The sequence below is a fragment of the Trachurus japonicus genome, chromosome 22 (assembly GCF_045865225.1).
Source record: "Trachurus japonicus isolate A0001 chromosome 22, Traja_1.0".
Taxonomy (NCBI): Eukaryota; Metazoa; Chordata; class Actinopteri; order Carangiformes; family Carangidae; genus Trachurus; species Trachurus japonicus.
The window spans coordinates 24,266,775-24,285,616 of NC_140928.1; the positions used below are offsets into that span (position 1 = coordinate 24,266,775).

General features: G+C 42.0%; 1 protein-coding gene across 1 annotated transcript in view; it reads left to right on the forward strand.

The window, feature by feature from the left end:
• The window catches only part of syne3 (spectrin repeat containing, nuclear envelope family member 3), a 73,228-nt gene that overhangs the window by 18,452 nt on the left and 35,934 nt on the right, over positions 1–18,842 (forward strand). Inside the window, exon 7 of the mRNA XM_085767138.1 lies at positions 13,375–13,511. Within this exon, the coding sequence (XP_085623264.1) occupies positions 13,375–13,511 (137 nt within the window). The remainder of the gene's footprint in view (positions 1–13,374; positions 13,512–18,842) is intronic.

An 18,842-nucleotide genomic window follows, 5' to 3' on the forward strand; every position in this document is an offset into this window, starting at 1 on the left:
TGAAGGTTCCGCTTGTGCCTGGATACTCTCCCATTCAGTCTTCCAACGCCAATAGTCCCTCCTGTCCCCGGAGAACTTAGGCAAGCTAATGGGTGTGAGTCTTATCTTAGGTCGCGCCCACTGGTAGCTGTTATCTCCTCCGGCGTACGCACCAGAACCGCTATGTGGCCCGTCACTCCCTTGCCCCATGCTGAGATCGGCGGGTGGAGCTACGTGAGTGCTCAGCAGTTGTGGCGTGCTAGCGAGAGTCGGAGGTAGAGCAAAACCAACACTGAGTCCACCGTCCAATTGTCCTGACTGCAGGCTGGGCTGAAACGACCGTTGGGGAGTGCTGAGTATGGCAGGTGCTGCGTAGCTGCTTGGTGGGGGATTACTGATCGTGACGACTTGAGGAGCGCTGGTAATGATACTTGCTCTGTCAGTGGAAATGAACGGAGGAGGACTTGTAACATATACAGTTCCCTGCCCATCACTGGGCGAAGTAACAACAGCTGGCTGGGTGTTATCAGGTGGGGTATCGGTAGCGAGGGTTACTGGTTGGGTAACAGTGATGTCATCAGTGACTGTAAGACTGTCGCTAACACCGACCGCGTTATCACCCCCAACATCTTCATCCTCTTCCTCGTCGTTGTTATGGTCTGTACTGCGCCTCTTCATTTCCTCTGTGTCCCGTCGGCATGTCCACTCGTCCATCAGTTGCTCCTTGTCCTCTTTCAATGACAGAAAGAGTGTCCATTTATCTTTTCCATGTGGTCGATAGTCTCTCCAGGTATACACAGTGTTCCTGAGCTCATGGAGTTTTCTATCCAGTTTACCACTTTCAACCCCTTGCTGTGTCCATGGCACTACTTTGTCTTTCCAGAGTGCCTCAGCCCGACCAAAAGCCGACTTGAACTGTGTGACAAGAGCATCTATGTCTGGCGCTGCATACTTCGACCACAGTATCTCCATGACCATGGTTTCACCTTCAAAGAACTTTTGCTCACTAGCGTCTCTCCTTGTTAGAGCGTCCTGTGACTCACTGTCGTCACCTGTTGGGTCCATCTGCTTCAGTGCATCGATGTATTCATTACTGGCATCAAGGAGTTTATCATAATCGTCTCTCAATCTTGTCAATTCTTGTGAGAGGTCAACTTCACGTAAACGGCCAGCACTGACACTAAGGCGGTTTATCCGTGTTGTAAAGTTCCGTTGTGCATTTGAACGCTTCTGCTTTAGGCTCTCTATGACTGACTTGTCATCCGCCATTTTGTTTTCCACTCAAGAATCACTAGAATCACTTTAGCAGCAAAAAAGAATCGTTTGATTCGCAAAAAGAATCGTTCGATTCGGTTCGAATCACAAAAAGAATCGTTCGATTCGAAAAAAGATTCGTTCGTCCAAATGAACGGCTCAGTTCGAAAGATCCGTCCGAACGAACAATTCGTCCGGAACGGCACACAAGCGTTGCGTCCTTTACCGGCTGTTATGGCTGGAAGCCGTGTTGCACACACTTTACAGTCCTGTTAGCGGCGTCTTGTAGCAATGTTTGATCACAATATCACAGTCTCTGTGGCTATTTAGTAGCAACTTTAGCCTCCTTTAGCATAGCAAGTTAGCACGAAGTAGCACTCAGAAAAAGTCACTTTATCAGCTCTGTAGCTTCTCATACAATCCACACAGCCTTACTTACAGCTGCGGTGATTCTTCCCCACTTTAACGGCCCCGTTAGCTCTCGGCTCCGGCTCGTCCGTTGTAGTGGCGTTGTTTGCGGTCGCGTGCTCATCCGGCTCCGGGTCTCCGGTCCCGGCGCTGGTTCTCAACGATGACCGTCCTCCGCTCGGCGCTGTGTACTCCGTTGCACGGCTCCGACGGCGGTTTACAACTGTCCAGATTTTTACCAAGCTATCTCTTCTCTAGTAAACTCCCCTCTGGAAGGGTATAGCCAGGACAGTACGGCGGAAACAACTCGAGTCTCTTTTCTTTCTTCTTTTTATTTATTTCACACACAGTATCCGATGGTTAGCCTGCCTGCTACAGCTAACTTTACACCGTGGGTTAGCTTCTCGACTAGTAGACTAGTTTCGACTGTTTCGACTAGTATGTTGACTAGTTTCGACTGTTTCGACTAGTATGTTGACTAGTATGTTGACTAGTTTCGACTAGGTTGTAAACCTAAAAGGTAAACACAAACACAAAATGTACTGTAAGCATTATACAGATATTCATATTAAATGATTTCTCGTCCACAGTTACATTGAACATTACTCACCGACAAGGCGTACCGGTCCTGACAATAACTCAGAAATGAGGTAGAAAAAAAAGGACTGTGCCTTGTGGCACACTGCGCATGCTCCTACGCACGCGGTCTGGGAGTGCACTTAACACGTATCACGCATGACAATGAATTAACAGCAACGGCTGCTGGAAAGTTCTACAGTCATGCCAAGGAAGGGTTTGGAGAACTTTCGGAGTTATCAAAACTCTTTAGGAGTTCCAGGGGGGGTCCGGCTGGCAACGGATTTTCATATGGCGGCGGATAGAGTTCACTTTTGAATCGTCCAAAACACACACTATGAAACGTCCAAATTCCTCCATACTGCTCGTCTGTACTGACCCAAGTGTCCTGAAGCCGCAACATGAAAAAGTTAGTTTAACATAAATGTGGAGGCTCATATTGGAACTGAGCTGCTGCAGATAATCGTGCATGCACGTCTCTGCTGCAGCCCCGTCTCTATGTAAAGTTTGCAGGTGACCTCGGATGTTGGCTGTCTTGTCATTATAAATCTAACAGTTCAAGTAGTTAGTATCTTTTATTTGATAATGGTCTTTGTTAGCTCGGGCTGACACAGTGTTAGTAGCTGTGCTAATACAAACTGTCTGCACTAACGATAAGCCTCATCAGGGAGGACAGTTTGAATCCTCATCTAAATGTAGGGGGGGTGGTCTGCTTCCTGCACCCAGACTGGATCTGGATTCACAGGAGAGGAGCCTGACAGCTGGAGGCTATGCCCCCCCACCCCACTCTTAGAGACACCAGGAAGCCAGAGTAAAACTGCTTTCAGAGAGATGGGGGAACTGGGGAACTTGGGGCTCCTAAAGACATGAAGGTGTCTGAACATTAGTGGCTTTGTAGGTGAGGAGGAACATTTTAAAATCTACTCTGGATCTGTTCTCCTGTTGAGCTGCAGCGTTTTGAATCTGCTGGAGGCTTTTCACTGAGTTACTGAGACATCCTGGTAATAGAATAACAGCACTCCTGTCTAGCGGTAACATCCTTTAATTCTGTGTCTGTGTCTGTGCCGGTTTTGCTCTTCCGGTGGAATTGTATGTTTACGTTTCCATGGTTTCAGTATTTGCGGTAAACACATAGATTTTTTTTTCTCATTGAAAATCTGTAAAACGCATGGATCATCACGCCAGCTTTTAACAATGGATATCACACAAATGGACATCTACGGTGGCCCTGAGGTGCAAATCACAACAGCAAATCAGAAAACACAACGGCAAAAGAGAAAACACAACACAAAAAGATTTTTTCTCTTTTGTCATTGTGTTTTCTGTTTTGTTGTTTTGTTTAGTAATACTGAAACCATGGAAACGTAAACATACAATTCCAGTGGAAGAGCAAAACTGGCTTCCGGTTTTGACGTTTGGAAACTTGTGTATAGGTGAAATAAGGACATTCTTTGAATTTTGTTTATGGGAGTAAATGGACATTTAACTTTACTCTTTTCCTTATGGTGGAAAGAGAAATATAATTTAGTGTTATACAGTATCATGCCATTAGATTGTGTATTCCTGAGGTGTTTGGGCCAATACGTCAGTGTGAAAACCTGAAGCCTTTACATTTTAATAACCCAATGGCTCAGCGAGGCCAGAGGCATGACTGACACTGACTGAAGGAAGTCACCACTGGTCAGTTGAACCGCTGTCAGTGTATATGCCATCATCAGGTGGCATGACGGATAATTATAGTCCAGTGTCTCTAGATTTATCTTCCTAATGTTTTTTTTTCCAAATATGACACGATGATGTCATTGTTATGTCAATAGCACAGTGTGTGATTAAGTGACTGAGACCTGCAGCTTCAGCTACTTTCCATATAAAGTGGTTATTAACATTTCGCAAAAGCTCCACCCCCCTTAGTTACCGTTGCTAGCCCGACAAGCTTCTCGATGCTGCCCGAGTGTAAACAGTGTTTTTATATTGAGCGTCTTGAGGCATCAGAGTCTCAGAGGCATATGAGCGCTATATTTATGAATATTAATAATCACTAAACATTCTGACACCACGACAAAATTGCGTGGTCACAATGTAAACATAATGATGATCAAAATAGGGCTTTTATCGATTCATAAATTGCATCATGTAGCGCATCTGCAAGAGAATACGGGTAACAGGACGTGGTGTTTGTGTCGCGGACCGAGACCAGAGCTTCTTCTTTTCTTTTTTTCTCCCCACCGAGAGGATTCAATCTATGGAAGTACACTATAGTAGGCTACAGTGTTTCCTCATACGTACAGCTCCTTCTATTTGTTTTAAATTGTCGCAAATACACCGCTGCATGTCTTCCGTTCATTCATCTCCTCATAGCGCTGTTTGTTATTGACATTTACACACACAGAGCTAGAGAGAGAGAAGCGCGCATGCTGCAGCAGTGCTTGGTGAAAGTGAAAGTTGTAAGGTCCGATCGCCCCCCCCCCCCCTTAAAAAAAATCCTAGAGGAAACACTGTGGTAGTGAGTGATTTGGGATACAGCCCATAGTCCTGCTAGCTTACCTTGGAGCAGATGTAGGCTGTATGCTTGTTTATTTTCATGGCATTTAGCTGGGAGTGGGAGAAGGGTCCGGCTGCGGGGTGGGGGGGGGGCTTCCACACGGTTTGACCCATTGTAGGCACCTCTCCTGTTGTGTTTTCAGCTTTGGGAAGGGAAAAAACACGACTCCCCCAGCCAAACTCTTCGGGTAACTACCGTCCGACAATACACTTTGCTTGTCGGAGGTCCGAAGCCTGACGGACCTTGTTTACATAGTAACGGTTGCTATGATGTCTGATTGGACAATGACCGTTCGGGGGCGGGGTTTTGCGAAAGAGAGCCTAAGCGGAAGCAGGAAGTAACGGCGCCATGGGACCTCAACTCTGAAAAACTCGCCATACAATTGAATGGGAGTGAAAATTTTATTTTGTGATCCGATTGAATTGCGCCATGAGAAAAAAATATGTCCTCTACCTGTTTAAAACATCACGTTTCATGCCGAGAAATCAGCCGTTTATCATAAAACGGCAACAGAAGAATGTATTTTGTGTAAAGACCGCTCTACGGACTACAGATCTGTGTCCCACAAAAAATACGTCACCAACTGACACGGGAAAGGGCGGCATTTGGTGTGTGACGTCACCTACGCGACTTGTAGTCTTTCTGGTTACAGACTCTTCGGAATTTTATTCTACAATAGCTTTACAACAAACGGCTGATTTCTCGGGATGAAACGTGATGTTTTAAACAGGTAGAGGTCATATTTTTTTCTCATGGCACAATTCAAACGGATCACGAAATAAAACTTTCAGTCCCGTTCATTTGAATGGCGAGTTTTTCAGAGTTGAGGTCCCATGGTGACCGTTACTTCCTGCTTCCGCTTAGGCTCTCTATTACATCATTTCTACAGCAGATTTCAGCAGTGCCCTCAGTCTTACACAGTGACCACACACAGTCCAGACAGATACTGGGGTTTTGACTTGGTCATATTACACTAATTTTAAATTATAAAGATAATTTTTTGAATGTCTCTATAAATCATAAATCTGGTTACACATTTGATGCCAGATTCAGGAACTGTGTTTTGGTGCTTTGGGCTCATTTTGGTCTGGAACAACAGAGCTGTGAGTGTTAAGGTTTGCCTCCTGTTCTCTTCTGCATTGCTAATTTGACTCCACTCCTTTCCAGCACACCAACATAGTTTGCATTCCATCCTGTCCTCCACAGTCTTGCCATAATCCATTGTCCTGTGGTTGCCCGACTTCTTTTTCTTTTCCTTCTCCACTCTCATAACATCGCGTAATATCATTCATCCTCCAGTCCCTCGGAGAGGTGATATAACCTCTGTGCCCTGACATGATGAATCTTGACTCCATCACTGTATATTTCACATGCTGGAAACTCAGCCCTGCAGCCCTGTCAGTGAGTCTGCTTCACCACTTTAAGTGGATCCACTCAGTACCTCAGTGAGGTGTGCAGGCAGAGTATTATTTCTGCCTGAGCGCCTCGCAATGTGACATACACTGCTTTCTTCCACTTCTTTAAAAAAAAAAAAAAAAACTTGACATGCGTTACCTCTGTAAAATTTGGTCTTTGTCTGTTTTATGTACACATTGTGATGAAAATGAGAATCAGCAGAGAGTGTGTTCCTGTGGACCTGTGGAGCCGCCTCTTGCTGGGTGTGACTGGAATGTGGAGTGAAGTGGCGGACTCATCTGTCTGTCATCTGCTTGCAAATCTCGACAGGCTGTCACCTCTCCGTGACACAATCTGTTTTCACTTTTAGTTTCAAATGAGAAATGGGTTGTAAACAACTCAGGATTATCTACCTTGCAATTGCACCATCCTAGCTGAAAATCTTTCACCACCGAAAAATCCTCTCAGATAGGAGATGAAGAAATAATTATAGAATATGCTCCACTAATGGTCTTCACTGTAAAGAAAATATTGTATGTGCTGATAAGAGAAGTGCATTTAATAATTCATGAGAGCACATTTCAGTGGCTGGAAAGTCACCATCTGAAGCTTTTCAGCTTCAGTAAGAACATTTTCACATTTATGTGTCAAATGCTCATGCGCTTTCATTATTTATGCATATATCAGAATACTCCAGTAGTCTTAGAGGTCCTTTAAAAGATTTCCACTTTGTAATGTATGAATTAAGTGAGTTATCGTTACGAAGATATGAGGGCCTGCCGAACCCTGAGAGGCTAATGCAATTAACTCATTCTAGGCTCTTGAATGCGGGAGCGTAAAGTTCCTTTGTGACATACCTGCATAAGAAGAACTGCAAGTGTCACTAACCTGCTTCAGGTTAGTGACACTCGACAGCAGTTGCACCGTCAGTTTTCTTTAGTTTCCCCTCTTTTTATAACAATTATGTTTTTGGTATTTCAGCTTTATTGTGTAGTGATAATTAGAGGTGGAATCACCAGAGGCCCCTGTGAATACGATATTATCATGATACTTGCGTCACGATACAATATTATTGCGATATGAAAACTGAAAACTGAAAAATCGCAATATGCTGCAATGATGAATGATGTCTCCAAATGAAAACTTTGTTAGCATCTGTTTTTTCTATGAGATAAAATTCTTAGTCTGTTCAGATCAATGCTTGATGTCTGTATATCAATACAATATTGCCATGCAAAATATTACGATACTATGTCGTATCGATTTTTTCCCTCACTCCTCGTGATAATATAGGCAGGTAAGGCAGCACAGAGAGTTGAAATGACATGTAGCTCAGGGCCTGAGCCAGACCACGCCTGGGCTGCTGCAGTTAAAGAACTATGTAAGTCTGGTCGTTTTTAGCTGTTTTGCTAACCCTCGTCTTGGCCATGTGCATTTGTTTACAACGAAGCCGGTGAGAAATCAATCAATAGAACGGTACATGACGTTATATATCATATACAATGGTACGACGTGTATATTTGTGCAATTTAATCTGTCATAAACAAGAGATTGCTGGTTACCAGGCCCGATCTTGCAAAGTTGTTTTTAAGTCAAGAGACACAATTAAGTGACAGGCTAGATGGAAGGCAGAGAGCCTCCACTGTCACTCGTAACAAGTAAAAACATTTATTAAACCATCACAATTAAATTCAAATTCAAATTACTCCAAAGCTGGTTAATTAAGGTAAAAACCTAGCATAGTTAAGCTACAAATCCTGCATAGTTCCTCTTTAAAAACATTGACGGTGAATAGAAATAGACGTAACCTCACCTCGTTTTGAAGAGGGAGCTTTTCTGCTGTCACCATCTTGGCACAACCACAAACAAAATAAATACTTGTTGGTCTCCAGGAGCCAGAGATCCTGCTGATAATGGTTCACATATTAAAACACCAGGCATGCATAATATTGAGAGGGTTTCAGAATACGAATACCTCTGCTTCTTGTGGGACCGAAATATTACTTTTAAATTCCACATCAGCGCACTCGTTTCGAAGTCATGATACAAAATTGGATATTTATACAGAAATGGAAGCAACTTTTCCATCTCCAGCAGGAAACACATTATTGAGGCAGTCTTCATGTCCATCCTCGATTACAGTGACATTATCTGTTGACATGCCTCTGCCTCCGCTCTCAAACCGCTGCACTCTATTTATCAATCGGCACTGAGAGTTATTACAGGTGACAGCTACTCTACACATCATTGCATTGGTTTTTATTCATCTATAAAGCCCTAAATGGAAACCTGGCTCATGTGTCACTTCCTTACTACGCTGGTTCAACAGTCGTTATTCAACACTCTCAACTTACTTGATGACACCCCAGGTCCCTCATGCAAATATTTATTTTGGAGAAACAGCTTTTAGCTTTTGCATTGCAAACACCTGGAACTCTTAACAACACACACTTTAAAACTCAGCACACTTATACCTATGTAGGTCAAGAAAGCATGATTATAAATTATTCGGCTCCTGGATGTAGCTCTGTTTGACTGTTGAATAGTTGGACATTTCAACATAATATCTATGGGGACTGAGTCACTGTTGGAGACAGTAGAGGAACTGCAGCTTTTGTCACTTCAATGTTGGCTTCATTTTTGACAGGTTGTGTGTGTGTGGACTGAGCACACATAGTACATGCTCTACATTTAAGCTACCAGAGTGCTCCAGCTCTTTTTTATTATAGAGTGAAATGGATTTCAGAGACAAATGATTGAAATCACAAAGCACATTATAAATATTCACATAGAAAGAAAGGAAAGAAAGAAAGAAAGAAAGAAAGAAAGAAAGAAAGAAAGAAAGAAAGAAAGAAAGAAAGAAAGAAAGAAAGAAAGAAAGAAAGAAAGAAAGAAAGAAAGACCCATGTCAGTATTTCTCCACATTAGAGCAGTTCTGGGTTTCAGTGGTCTCTTTGCACAGATGTGTCAGAACAGGTGATCACAGCTGGATCTAAATTAAAGGGGACATGTTATGGAAATATCACTTTTTGAAGGCTCTTCTTTAATATATATTCGGGTGTTTGTCTTGCCTTTCGGCCCACAAAATGTGAGAATTGACAAAAAAATCTGTAATGTGCAGACTCTCTAGGTTGAAATCCATGTGGTTTTACAAAGCTGTTCCCTCGGTTGTCTTCCAGTGATGTAAACTAGCTTTCAATTTTGCATAAACCCACCCCTACCTGGTACCAGTAGAAGGGGCGGGGCGGGGCAAGCAGTGGCTCATTTGCGTTTAAAGGGACAGGCACTGAAACCAGCTATTCTGAACAGGGCTGTTTTGAACGGACGAAGAAAGTGCCGTGATGTTTGATCCTTGTGGTATTTTGACCACAGCATGCCACAGACATGTCACCTAGAACTATTTTGATTTGTGGAAAAGGGGCATAATATGGAACCTTTAAAGGCCCCATGGCATGAAAAATGTGATTTTGGTTATTTTTTCATGCTTGGGGAGGTCTCTGGGCCACGTATATACTGTCCCATGCATCAAACTGGTCATAAACGGAGAAACACACACCGCCCATTTGTAGGAACATTCTCTTTAAGACGAGCAGATAGCACTTCCTCCTTTCTGTGATGTCACACACAAGGTAACTCCGCCCACCGTGACCAGTTGTTATTTTTCAATTTCTATGAATGCAGCTTAGGTTTCAGTTACTTGCCTGTGATTGGCCCGACCACATGCCACTCTAAAACAGTCAGCCAATCAGAGGAGAGGTTCTCATTCTCTCTTCTGATTGGCCAAATGACCTGTGCCTGTTAGAACTCCAGAAAGAGGCAACAGAAAGGGGCAATATAGACGATATTAAGCAGATCACAGGTACTCAAAACCAATGATACATCTTGTTAGGGATATCAGCAGGTAAATAAACCCAGAGAAAAGTGCACAGCATGGGGCCTTTAAAGTAACTACAGCTATGTTTCATTTAGTTGGACCGCTAATGCCAGTGCTTTCATGTTGACATGCCAAAAGCCCACATGTGCCAGATGCAGGTTGTACCACTGGCTGACTGCCACATGTCATTATTAATGTCATGTTATCATGCTGCTCCTGCCATGACTCACCATGAAGTGAAATACAACAGGCTGTTTGAATCTGAAGGGAAGGTAGAGAATAAGAAGAGATGCCACCCTCAGAATATTTTTCTTCAAATATGTTAATGCTCTTGTATTTCCAAGTGACGCACTGCACCTATTTTTTTCTTTGTGTTGCATGGATCTTTTTTTATATTAACGTTATCAACATCAGTATTTAATACTTTATACAGTATTGTTTTTCTGGTTGCTTCAAGTCAGGAAGTACTTCTCTGTGTATTTAGAGATTTTCCTTGTAGTTGGGTTTGGGACTATATTCATTAATATCAAATATCATAATATTTCCTACTGTATACTGAATTTTTCATAATGTTTTTTTCCTCCCGCTGCCTCGTTTCAAAAAAACGTTGTCTTCTCTGCCTTGCTCCTTTTAATGTGACAAATTAAACTTAAGTGGCAGCGGTGCTTATACATGAAACATACAACACACAACATACGTATCTTATAAAGCCTCCAGTGATGATTGTTAGGGTCGAGGCAGCTCATATAACCTTGAATACCACATTGTTTGTAGGAATTTCTATAGATTTTTTCTTAAAGGAGTACTTGGGGCAACCGGGGTTTCGAACCCTGAGAAGTTGACTGACAACATACTGGTTTTGCTACTAGGTCACCATGTGCTACACACAAGTTGAGCCAATAACATCACATGTGCAAAACTGGGGTATTTTACTCTTCAAAAATGTGTGAAAGTCCTGGAAAAAAAATCACGTCATAATATCAAAGAGTTTAAACAGCATTTGAAACACTTGATATTGACCATCTGCACAATGCATGTGTCAGTATTAGGGATGGGTATTGATAAGAATTTAGCGATTCCGATTCCATTATCGATATTGCTTATCGATTCGATTCCTTATCGATTCTCTTATCGATTCTCATTGGGTGAGGGAATAAAAGAGAAATGGGTTTGTTTGCATTAATGCAGTGGTTCCCAACCTTTTTTGGCTCATGACCCCTTTTGACATCACAAATTTCTGGTGACCCTCATTCAAGATGAGCAAGCTCAGATATTTGTATATGCTGCATTTTATTTTATCTTGATTTATTCAAGAAAGTGAATATATCAAGAATATAGTTGTTTAAGATTGTGAAAAATAATTTGTTTATTTATTTATTTATTTATTTTTAATCAATTACTAGACATTTAAGGCGATCCCATTTGAATTCCAGGCGACCCCACATGGGGTCCCAACCCCAAGGTTGAAAACACTGCATTAATGGCTCTGACATTAAAAAAGTTGACAGGACCGACCTGCCTGGACAGGTTAACACTAGACCACTGTGGCTGTGGGGCAGCTGTGCTCACAGGAGGAATTTAACAATGTTTCCATTACATGGTTTTTACGCATCTGTAGGTTATTGTTTTCATAACGTTCGTTTTTATGCGGAGTGAGCGAGTGAGCGAGCGAAAGAGAGAGAGCGCGCCAGAGAAAAGACACAGGGCGCAGCTACCGTTTCACGTGGCTACGAGCAAAACCTGAAAGGAAGTGATTAGAATGAAGAGAGAAAAACAGAAAGAATAGACATGTAGCCTGTTCAGGAGACGTTGTCCTGTCCTCACGACGTGAGGGAGGGAGGACCGGAGGGTGGCTCTGGCTCACAGGTTAGTGATGAGGAAACGTCACTGTCAGCTGCATCTGTCAGCAGCTCCGCTCCACACAGACATGCCACTAACTTTATTTTGGGAGAACAAACGGTGACATGTGGATATAAACACTAAGCACCCTCATTTATAATGAAGATTGATTTTAACGGAACGTTACGTAACGTCATTAATCAATTAATGCGCGAGTTTCTGAACCAAACGGAATCAATAAGGGGATCGTTAAAGCAGACACGCACACGATTCCAAGAATTGATCCAAGTTGGAACCGGTTCCGAAGAGGAACCGGTTTTCGATTCCCATCCCTAGTCAGTATTGACAGCATTTGCATTAAAACCTGTGTGGAGATAGATGTCAACTGACTGTACATATTTTGAAAACTATAGTAGCATACAGTACTACAACTTTTTGCTGAAAAAAGATCAGGATCGCACCTGTGCAGGTTGGACATACTGATCCCTGACAGGTGAAGTGAATAACACTTTATCATGGCACCTGTTTGAGTGGGTGGGATATACTGGGCAGCAAGTGAACATTTTGTCTCCAAAGTTGATGTGTTCGAGGCAGGAATAATGGGGCAGCGTGAGGATCTGAGCTGTTTAGACAAGGACGACTGGGTCAGAGCATCTGGAAAACTGCAGGTCCTGTGGGGTGTTCCCTGTCTGCTGTGGTTAGCGATCAAAAATGGTCCAAGGAAGAAACAGTGGTGAACCAGCTTCTGTTGCTCAGACTGCTGAAGAAGTTCATGCTGGTTCTGATAGAAAAATGTCAGAAAACACAGTGAATCGCAGTTTGTTCTGTATTTGGCAGCAAAACACAATATTAGATGGTCATAATCTTATACCTGATTCATCCAAACTAGTCTTTTTGAAACAGTGACAATAGCAGATAAAACCAAAAATGCCCTTTTTGAAATCATTAACATGTCAATGTAGTGTGTGGGCTCTGCTACAAGGCATTTCAGGAGCAAAATTGCTAATGCACGCCATAACTGAGCATTTTAGACTTGAAAATGCTGTTTCAAAACCAGAGTCTGAAAAAACTGGATTCAATTTTTCAAATTGGAGTCAGTTTTCATGCGTCATGAAACTAGCAACCAATCCCGTTGAATTTGTTTTGCATCTCATTTGTTGTTCACTGTGATATGATCTACTTACTTACTTGCCGTGGCCCAGAGGTTTAGTCGCCGCCTTGAATGCGAGAGACCAGGGTTGAACCCTGGTCCAAACCTTGTGTTTTGACTTCTCTGTCATGATGCATTTGCATACTCATGAATATAACTCATGAATATAATAATCTGGATTTTTTAATTAAAAAGGAAAGCAATTTAAACAAAAAATAGTCATAGCAGAGCATTTTTACAAATTTTAAAATGTCTCTTTAGGGGGACTTTAAATGTGGTGACAACCTGTTGTTGTGTCGAGCTAACTCTGCTGGTGTTGTGTATGTGTGTATGTGTGTGTGTGTATGTGTGTTACAGGATGTGAAGAACACTTTGGCAGGAGAGGAGTCCCAGGTGGAACTCCTCAAGGCTCAGCTCAAGGAGCTCTTCAGGTTCTCTGTGGACTCCCGACACCTTTCTGATGACGTCCTGGCTGTTGTCAAAGAGCATCAGAGGTATGTCATTCACCATACAGTAAAACAGTTGGCTCAGCGGGTGTACTACATACAGTAGGCTGTCCTCGTTGCAGTGGCCATTGGGCTGGAATCAGACCTGTGGCCTTTCCCTGCATGTTAACCCCTCTTCCTGTGCTTATGACTCTCCTCTTTCTAAAATAAAGGTAATCCCTAAGTTTTAAACTTAAAACAGAAAAGATGAAAACTTATACTTGTAGAAATGAAACACTGACCTTTTATTGTTTTTTTAAAATGAGCCGCCACTCACTCGAATCGACCACTCCGCTGCAGAGATAGAGGCTGAAAGCCAAACCCCCCCAAATAAGCTGCAGAGTGCTGCAGAGTGCTGCAGGGCGCAGAGACACTGAATCCACTATGTTAGTTATTTCCAATCGGTTCCAGTAGATTTATTTTCAGTTAGTTTATCCAAATTGTGTGAAAATAAAGATTAAACAATAGTTTATAGTAGCAGGTGGTTCCAAGCTGTGCCAAAAATGGACATTTTGGAAAGTTCGCCTGGATATTTTGTAGTAAAATCTCAATCATTTTGTCCTGCTTCAATTAATCAGAATCAACCACTGCAGAGACAATGTTCACATGTTGTACAATGATTTTATAGAGAGTTTGAGCTTCATCAGCATTATTCTAAAGGGCACTCATCAAAAATATGATTTTTTTTTTAGGCGAATATTAATTTTATTAATTTTTTTCTGTGTGTCATCTTCATTTACTCTTCACCAGTAACAGATATACTGAAATTTACACATTTCAGCAATTCCTCATTTTTTTCCCTTTACTATGACACCAAAAGTATTCAAATAGACCTTGTGGTTGCAGAGATATACTCATTTTTATTATGGATATGCAATTTTCGAGAAAAGGCCTAAAAAATAGGCTGGATTTTAGAACTAATTAAACATTCCCCATGTCTGATTTCAGCTTCCCCGCTGCAACTTGTCCCACAAAGCTTTTAGTGCTACTTTCAGAGATTTGTAAGGCTTAATGGATTCATCCATTTTGGAGAGTTTAAAACTCACACATGAGCCACCTGTTCCCTTTAAGCTGGGAGTAATGATGATTTTCGTGGAACTTAAAATGCCTAAAATAAAGTTGTGTCTGTTTTGGCTCTGTTAGGTACAACAAACCATTAAACATGCCACTGTGAATGTTTTGGCTCTGATGTCTGTTTGCCCTCCGTAATAATAAATGGCAGCAGCAACACTATTAAAAATGTACTAATAGTTTCATTAGTAATTTATTGAGTTTCCCGAAAAGAACAGTGTAATATGCTGGTGACTGCAGAGGAAATAAAGACAGTGTTCAGACATTCAGAGGGGTTGTTAGAGCAAAGTCGAGCCTCAGAGCCTCAGTGCCGGGTTCAGAACAAAATACTGGAAAACTGTTTGGAAGAGTGTTTCTGTAGCTGCTGTGATGTCAGACACCGGTGGATATTGGTTGTATCTTCTGAACCTCATAAAGAATTCAAACCCCTGCATTTATATCTAAATTTTACTTGGATTTTTATGTGGAATGGCCGCAGAAAGTGTCCAAATTAAGGGGCTGGTATTCTTTTTGAGGATGCGGTGTACAAGGCATTGGCCTTTCACAGCTGTCGTAGACTGAAGGCCAAACAGAAATGATACAGACTGGCCTACGGAGGATTTCAGCCTCATATCACCAGCTGTGCCTGTCCTTACTGCGTTATTAAAGCGATAGTTCAACATTTTGGCAAAATCACCTATTGCCATAATCTCTATAGTTTTAGGAGTAGATTAATTACCTTTAATTGTCAAAGCAAGCTGTTTTTAGATCAGCAGGGCAGAGACGCAAGCTCTGTCCAACAACTCCAAAACGCTCTCGTGGACAACTTGTGCACCTGCACAGTCACCATGCTATGAAATAATAATGTATCATTACAAGATAGAGTTGTTTTCGAGGCAAATGCATAGCTGAAACTAAATCCCAGACACAGCTGCTGACTTCAAAAACACAAGTAGTTCTGAGTATTTGCTTCATGTGTCGTAATGTTACATAATTATATGTGATTATTTCATAGCGTGGTGAATGTGCAGGTCACAACTTGTCCACGTGAGTGTTTTGGAGTTGTTAGATTGTGTATTTGATGAGTTTGTTGAGGGTGTTAGCTGAGCAGCTTGCATCTCTGCCCCGCTGATCTAAAAATAGCTTGCACCGACAATTAAAGGTAACAAACCTACCGCTAAGACTATAGGAGTTATGGCAATGGGCCAATTTGCCAAAATGTTGAACTATCCCTTTAAGTGTGGCTCCTGTCACCTTGACAACACCCAACTTTCCTGAAAAACTTGAGGTTTTAATGTCTTTGGTTTGAGTTGTTGTTAGTAAAACGTGTAATCCTCTGGCTCTCTGTTGGTGGGTTTGTTTGCCACGGTATTATTTTAATTAGAGGCGTGCAGTGAATCATGGGATAGGTCGGGTCAGTCCAGTGTCCAGGAAAAGAAGGTCGCTCTCGAAGGAGCCTGTGAAATTAAACACTCTACATGTATTTGTGCCGCTGTGACACCATCAGTCTTCACATGCCGCCTCTAAATTAGAAAACAGCTTCAGCTTGAATGTGCACTACAGGTTTTAAAGCTCCCAAACCAGTTATGATATAAAATCATGTGGGGTCACGTAGGTGTTAAACAGAGATTTTAAATGAGCACAGTGATACATCAATCTGTTCTCAGAAAATTCAGACATCACAGTCAAGGCACAAACATAAACACATTTCTGAACGGCTCGTCAAGCGTAATGGTTAGAAAGGTTTTTATAAATATCCACTTTGCTTTACTTTATCACTGGGTGCCTCATCCTGTGAAACATGACATCCTCTGTTTGTCACCAGATGATGTAAGTGTTTTCATCTTTAAACATCTGCACACAGATTATCAAATCCAAAAACATAACCTTGAGGTCTCCGTTAGGTTTGTGGTTCCTTGATGTGTTACTGCCACCAACAGTTAATCTGTGGAATAATGTATAACGTTAATGAGCAAGAATGTGTATCTGGTTAACCGCATAAATGTTTCAGCATGTTTGAGCCTTGTGTACATTTGTATGGAAAGGTTTTTCTCCCTTTGAGAAAATTATAATTTTGTTTATTTTTCACTTGAAAAGAGGTAAATACATTCAAGGCTCAGGGAATAGATTACTCATTAGTAGGACTCATTTTTATTAAGGTTGGCAGCAGGCAGGGAAGACAGTGAATGAGAATCAGGTGAAGACGTGGGTGAGGAAGGTTAGGGAAGTGCAGGAGGGGGTTGCAGCATCTGAGTTGACAGGAAGGTTAGTACTGTTGCAAGGGCAGACAAAGAATGAATGAATCGTCTGTGATAAAACATAAAAAGACATTTCTTCAAATGACTGTTCATTTTAATTTCATGAATTGTATTTTTTTGTAATAACTATAAAGCCACTCATGTGAATCATCAGCACTTTAAAGAGCGGGTCAAGAACTGTCATTAGTATGTGTCAAGTAGAGACAATTTATAAAACTAACAATCTGTGGATCTAAAATGAAGGTAACTGATGCTACATAGTGGAAGTGGTTAAAAAAGAAAAGACGTCAAAATGCTTCCAGTCTAGACTAGAAATCTAGACGCACCCTAGCGGCAGCAAATATATTTGCTCCGTAGGTGGGTCTAGAAACGAGCCATAGGAACTTTTTGAGTCTCGAACACCGATTGTGTTCACCAATCACAGCGCTCTATCTGTTTAGAGAGTCGTTGGGCGGCTTAACGCGATGACGACATACATTTTAATTGGCTTGTCAGGCTAACGTCATCCTGCTCTTTGCTCTGATTGGTCGTAGCGCTACCCTATTGCGTGCAGAGGCAGTTTGAAAGACAGCCTTCATCCCGCCCCCTGGATTGAGCCGAGGTCTACCGGTCGTTTCCAGACTAGACATTTTAATGATATAGTCTGGCTTGTCAGGCTACTTCCAGTCCACAATATGTAGAAATGGAAAGCAAACCCCTCCATAACACGCAAAGTTAACCTCTAAGCCAATGCTTAGCAATGTGACTCTGCCAAGTTTGTCTTTGACTTGAATCCAGAAGAACAGCCTGAGAGGAGAGCAAACAACCCCCTGCAGGGGTCGACAATATAAATGGCCCGGTGGCCCGGACGTACTTTTCAAACCGTCAGGGCCACCAGAACGCTCCAAACACTGGCCCGGTGGGGCCAGTGAAAATAATGCCTTGAAAAAAATATAACAAGTAAATAAATAAATCTAATTTCACATTAAATCCCTGTGGTTTGAAATGATAACTGTCAAATCGTCTCGGTAATTAGTGCTAAGAGATCCCGACCCGATCAACGACAGAGACATCTACTTTCTGTGCGCAGCCAGCGCTGTGCCCTGGCACGGCAGCACCACCTGCAAGCAGCTGCAGCTGCAGCTCCAGCTCACTCACTGCTGCTGATAGAAGGTCGTCACAAGAACCGATAAAAACCTTTTTCTTAACCATGAAACTTCCCTCCTCCTCAGCGCGTCGGGTCGAGTCCTGTCGGGACCGACGCGAACGTTACACACGGGCCAGAGCTCGCGCTGGGGCGCCAGCTGTTCGGTGTGCGCCACAGCGGTGGCACGTCACGTGACATTTAGACCATAATAACAACAACAAAAAAACGTGTGTAAACGCAAAACTGAGCTGAAAATGAAACAATGAGTCAGTTTTGCACCAATCTGTGGAAACAGCCTAAACGTGAATGAATGAGAACAACAGTTATATCACTGAACTACTTGGAGGATAAAAGTAATGACTACATAACTTCATGTTTGTGTTGAGGCATATTTACCATTTTAACTCTGTTTTTACTTCATTGTTAAACCACAGTGGAGGCTAAATATGTGAAACAGTTATTTATTTATTAAATAAAGTAGCCTGATGAATTTAAAAGCACTTTTTTTGACCTTCTTTAATGAAATTGAATGAAAAATATCTGATACAGGATATAAATCCTCAGACTCAAATAAATAACAACATACAAAAATTAAACACAAATATACCAACTCATACATAATCACTAAAATACATATAACAAAATAATCCCCCAAAATCTCAAGAAACTACAAGATCGTGGTATTGAATAAGTATCAAGAATGTTGGAAATTGACTAGTAATGGTATCAGAAAGTATTAGAATCAGCCTCGATGGCGAGACCGCAGGAATTGGCTGGGATATGTTGTTTTTCGTTAATATGGGGATCGATACCTATTGTCTTGGGCCAGTGGTTAGAATGGTGGGGCCAGTGATCTTCAAAAGCCACTGGCCCGGAGGGCCAGTGGCAAATTTCCCTTATTGTCTA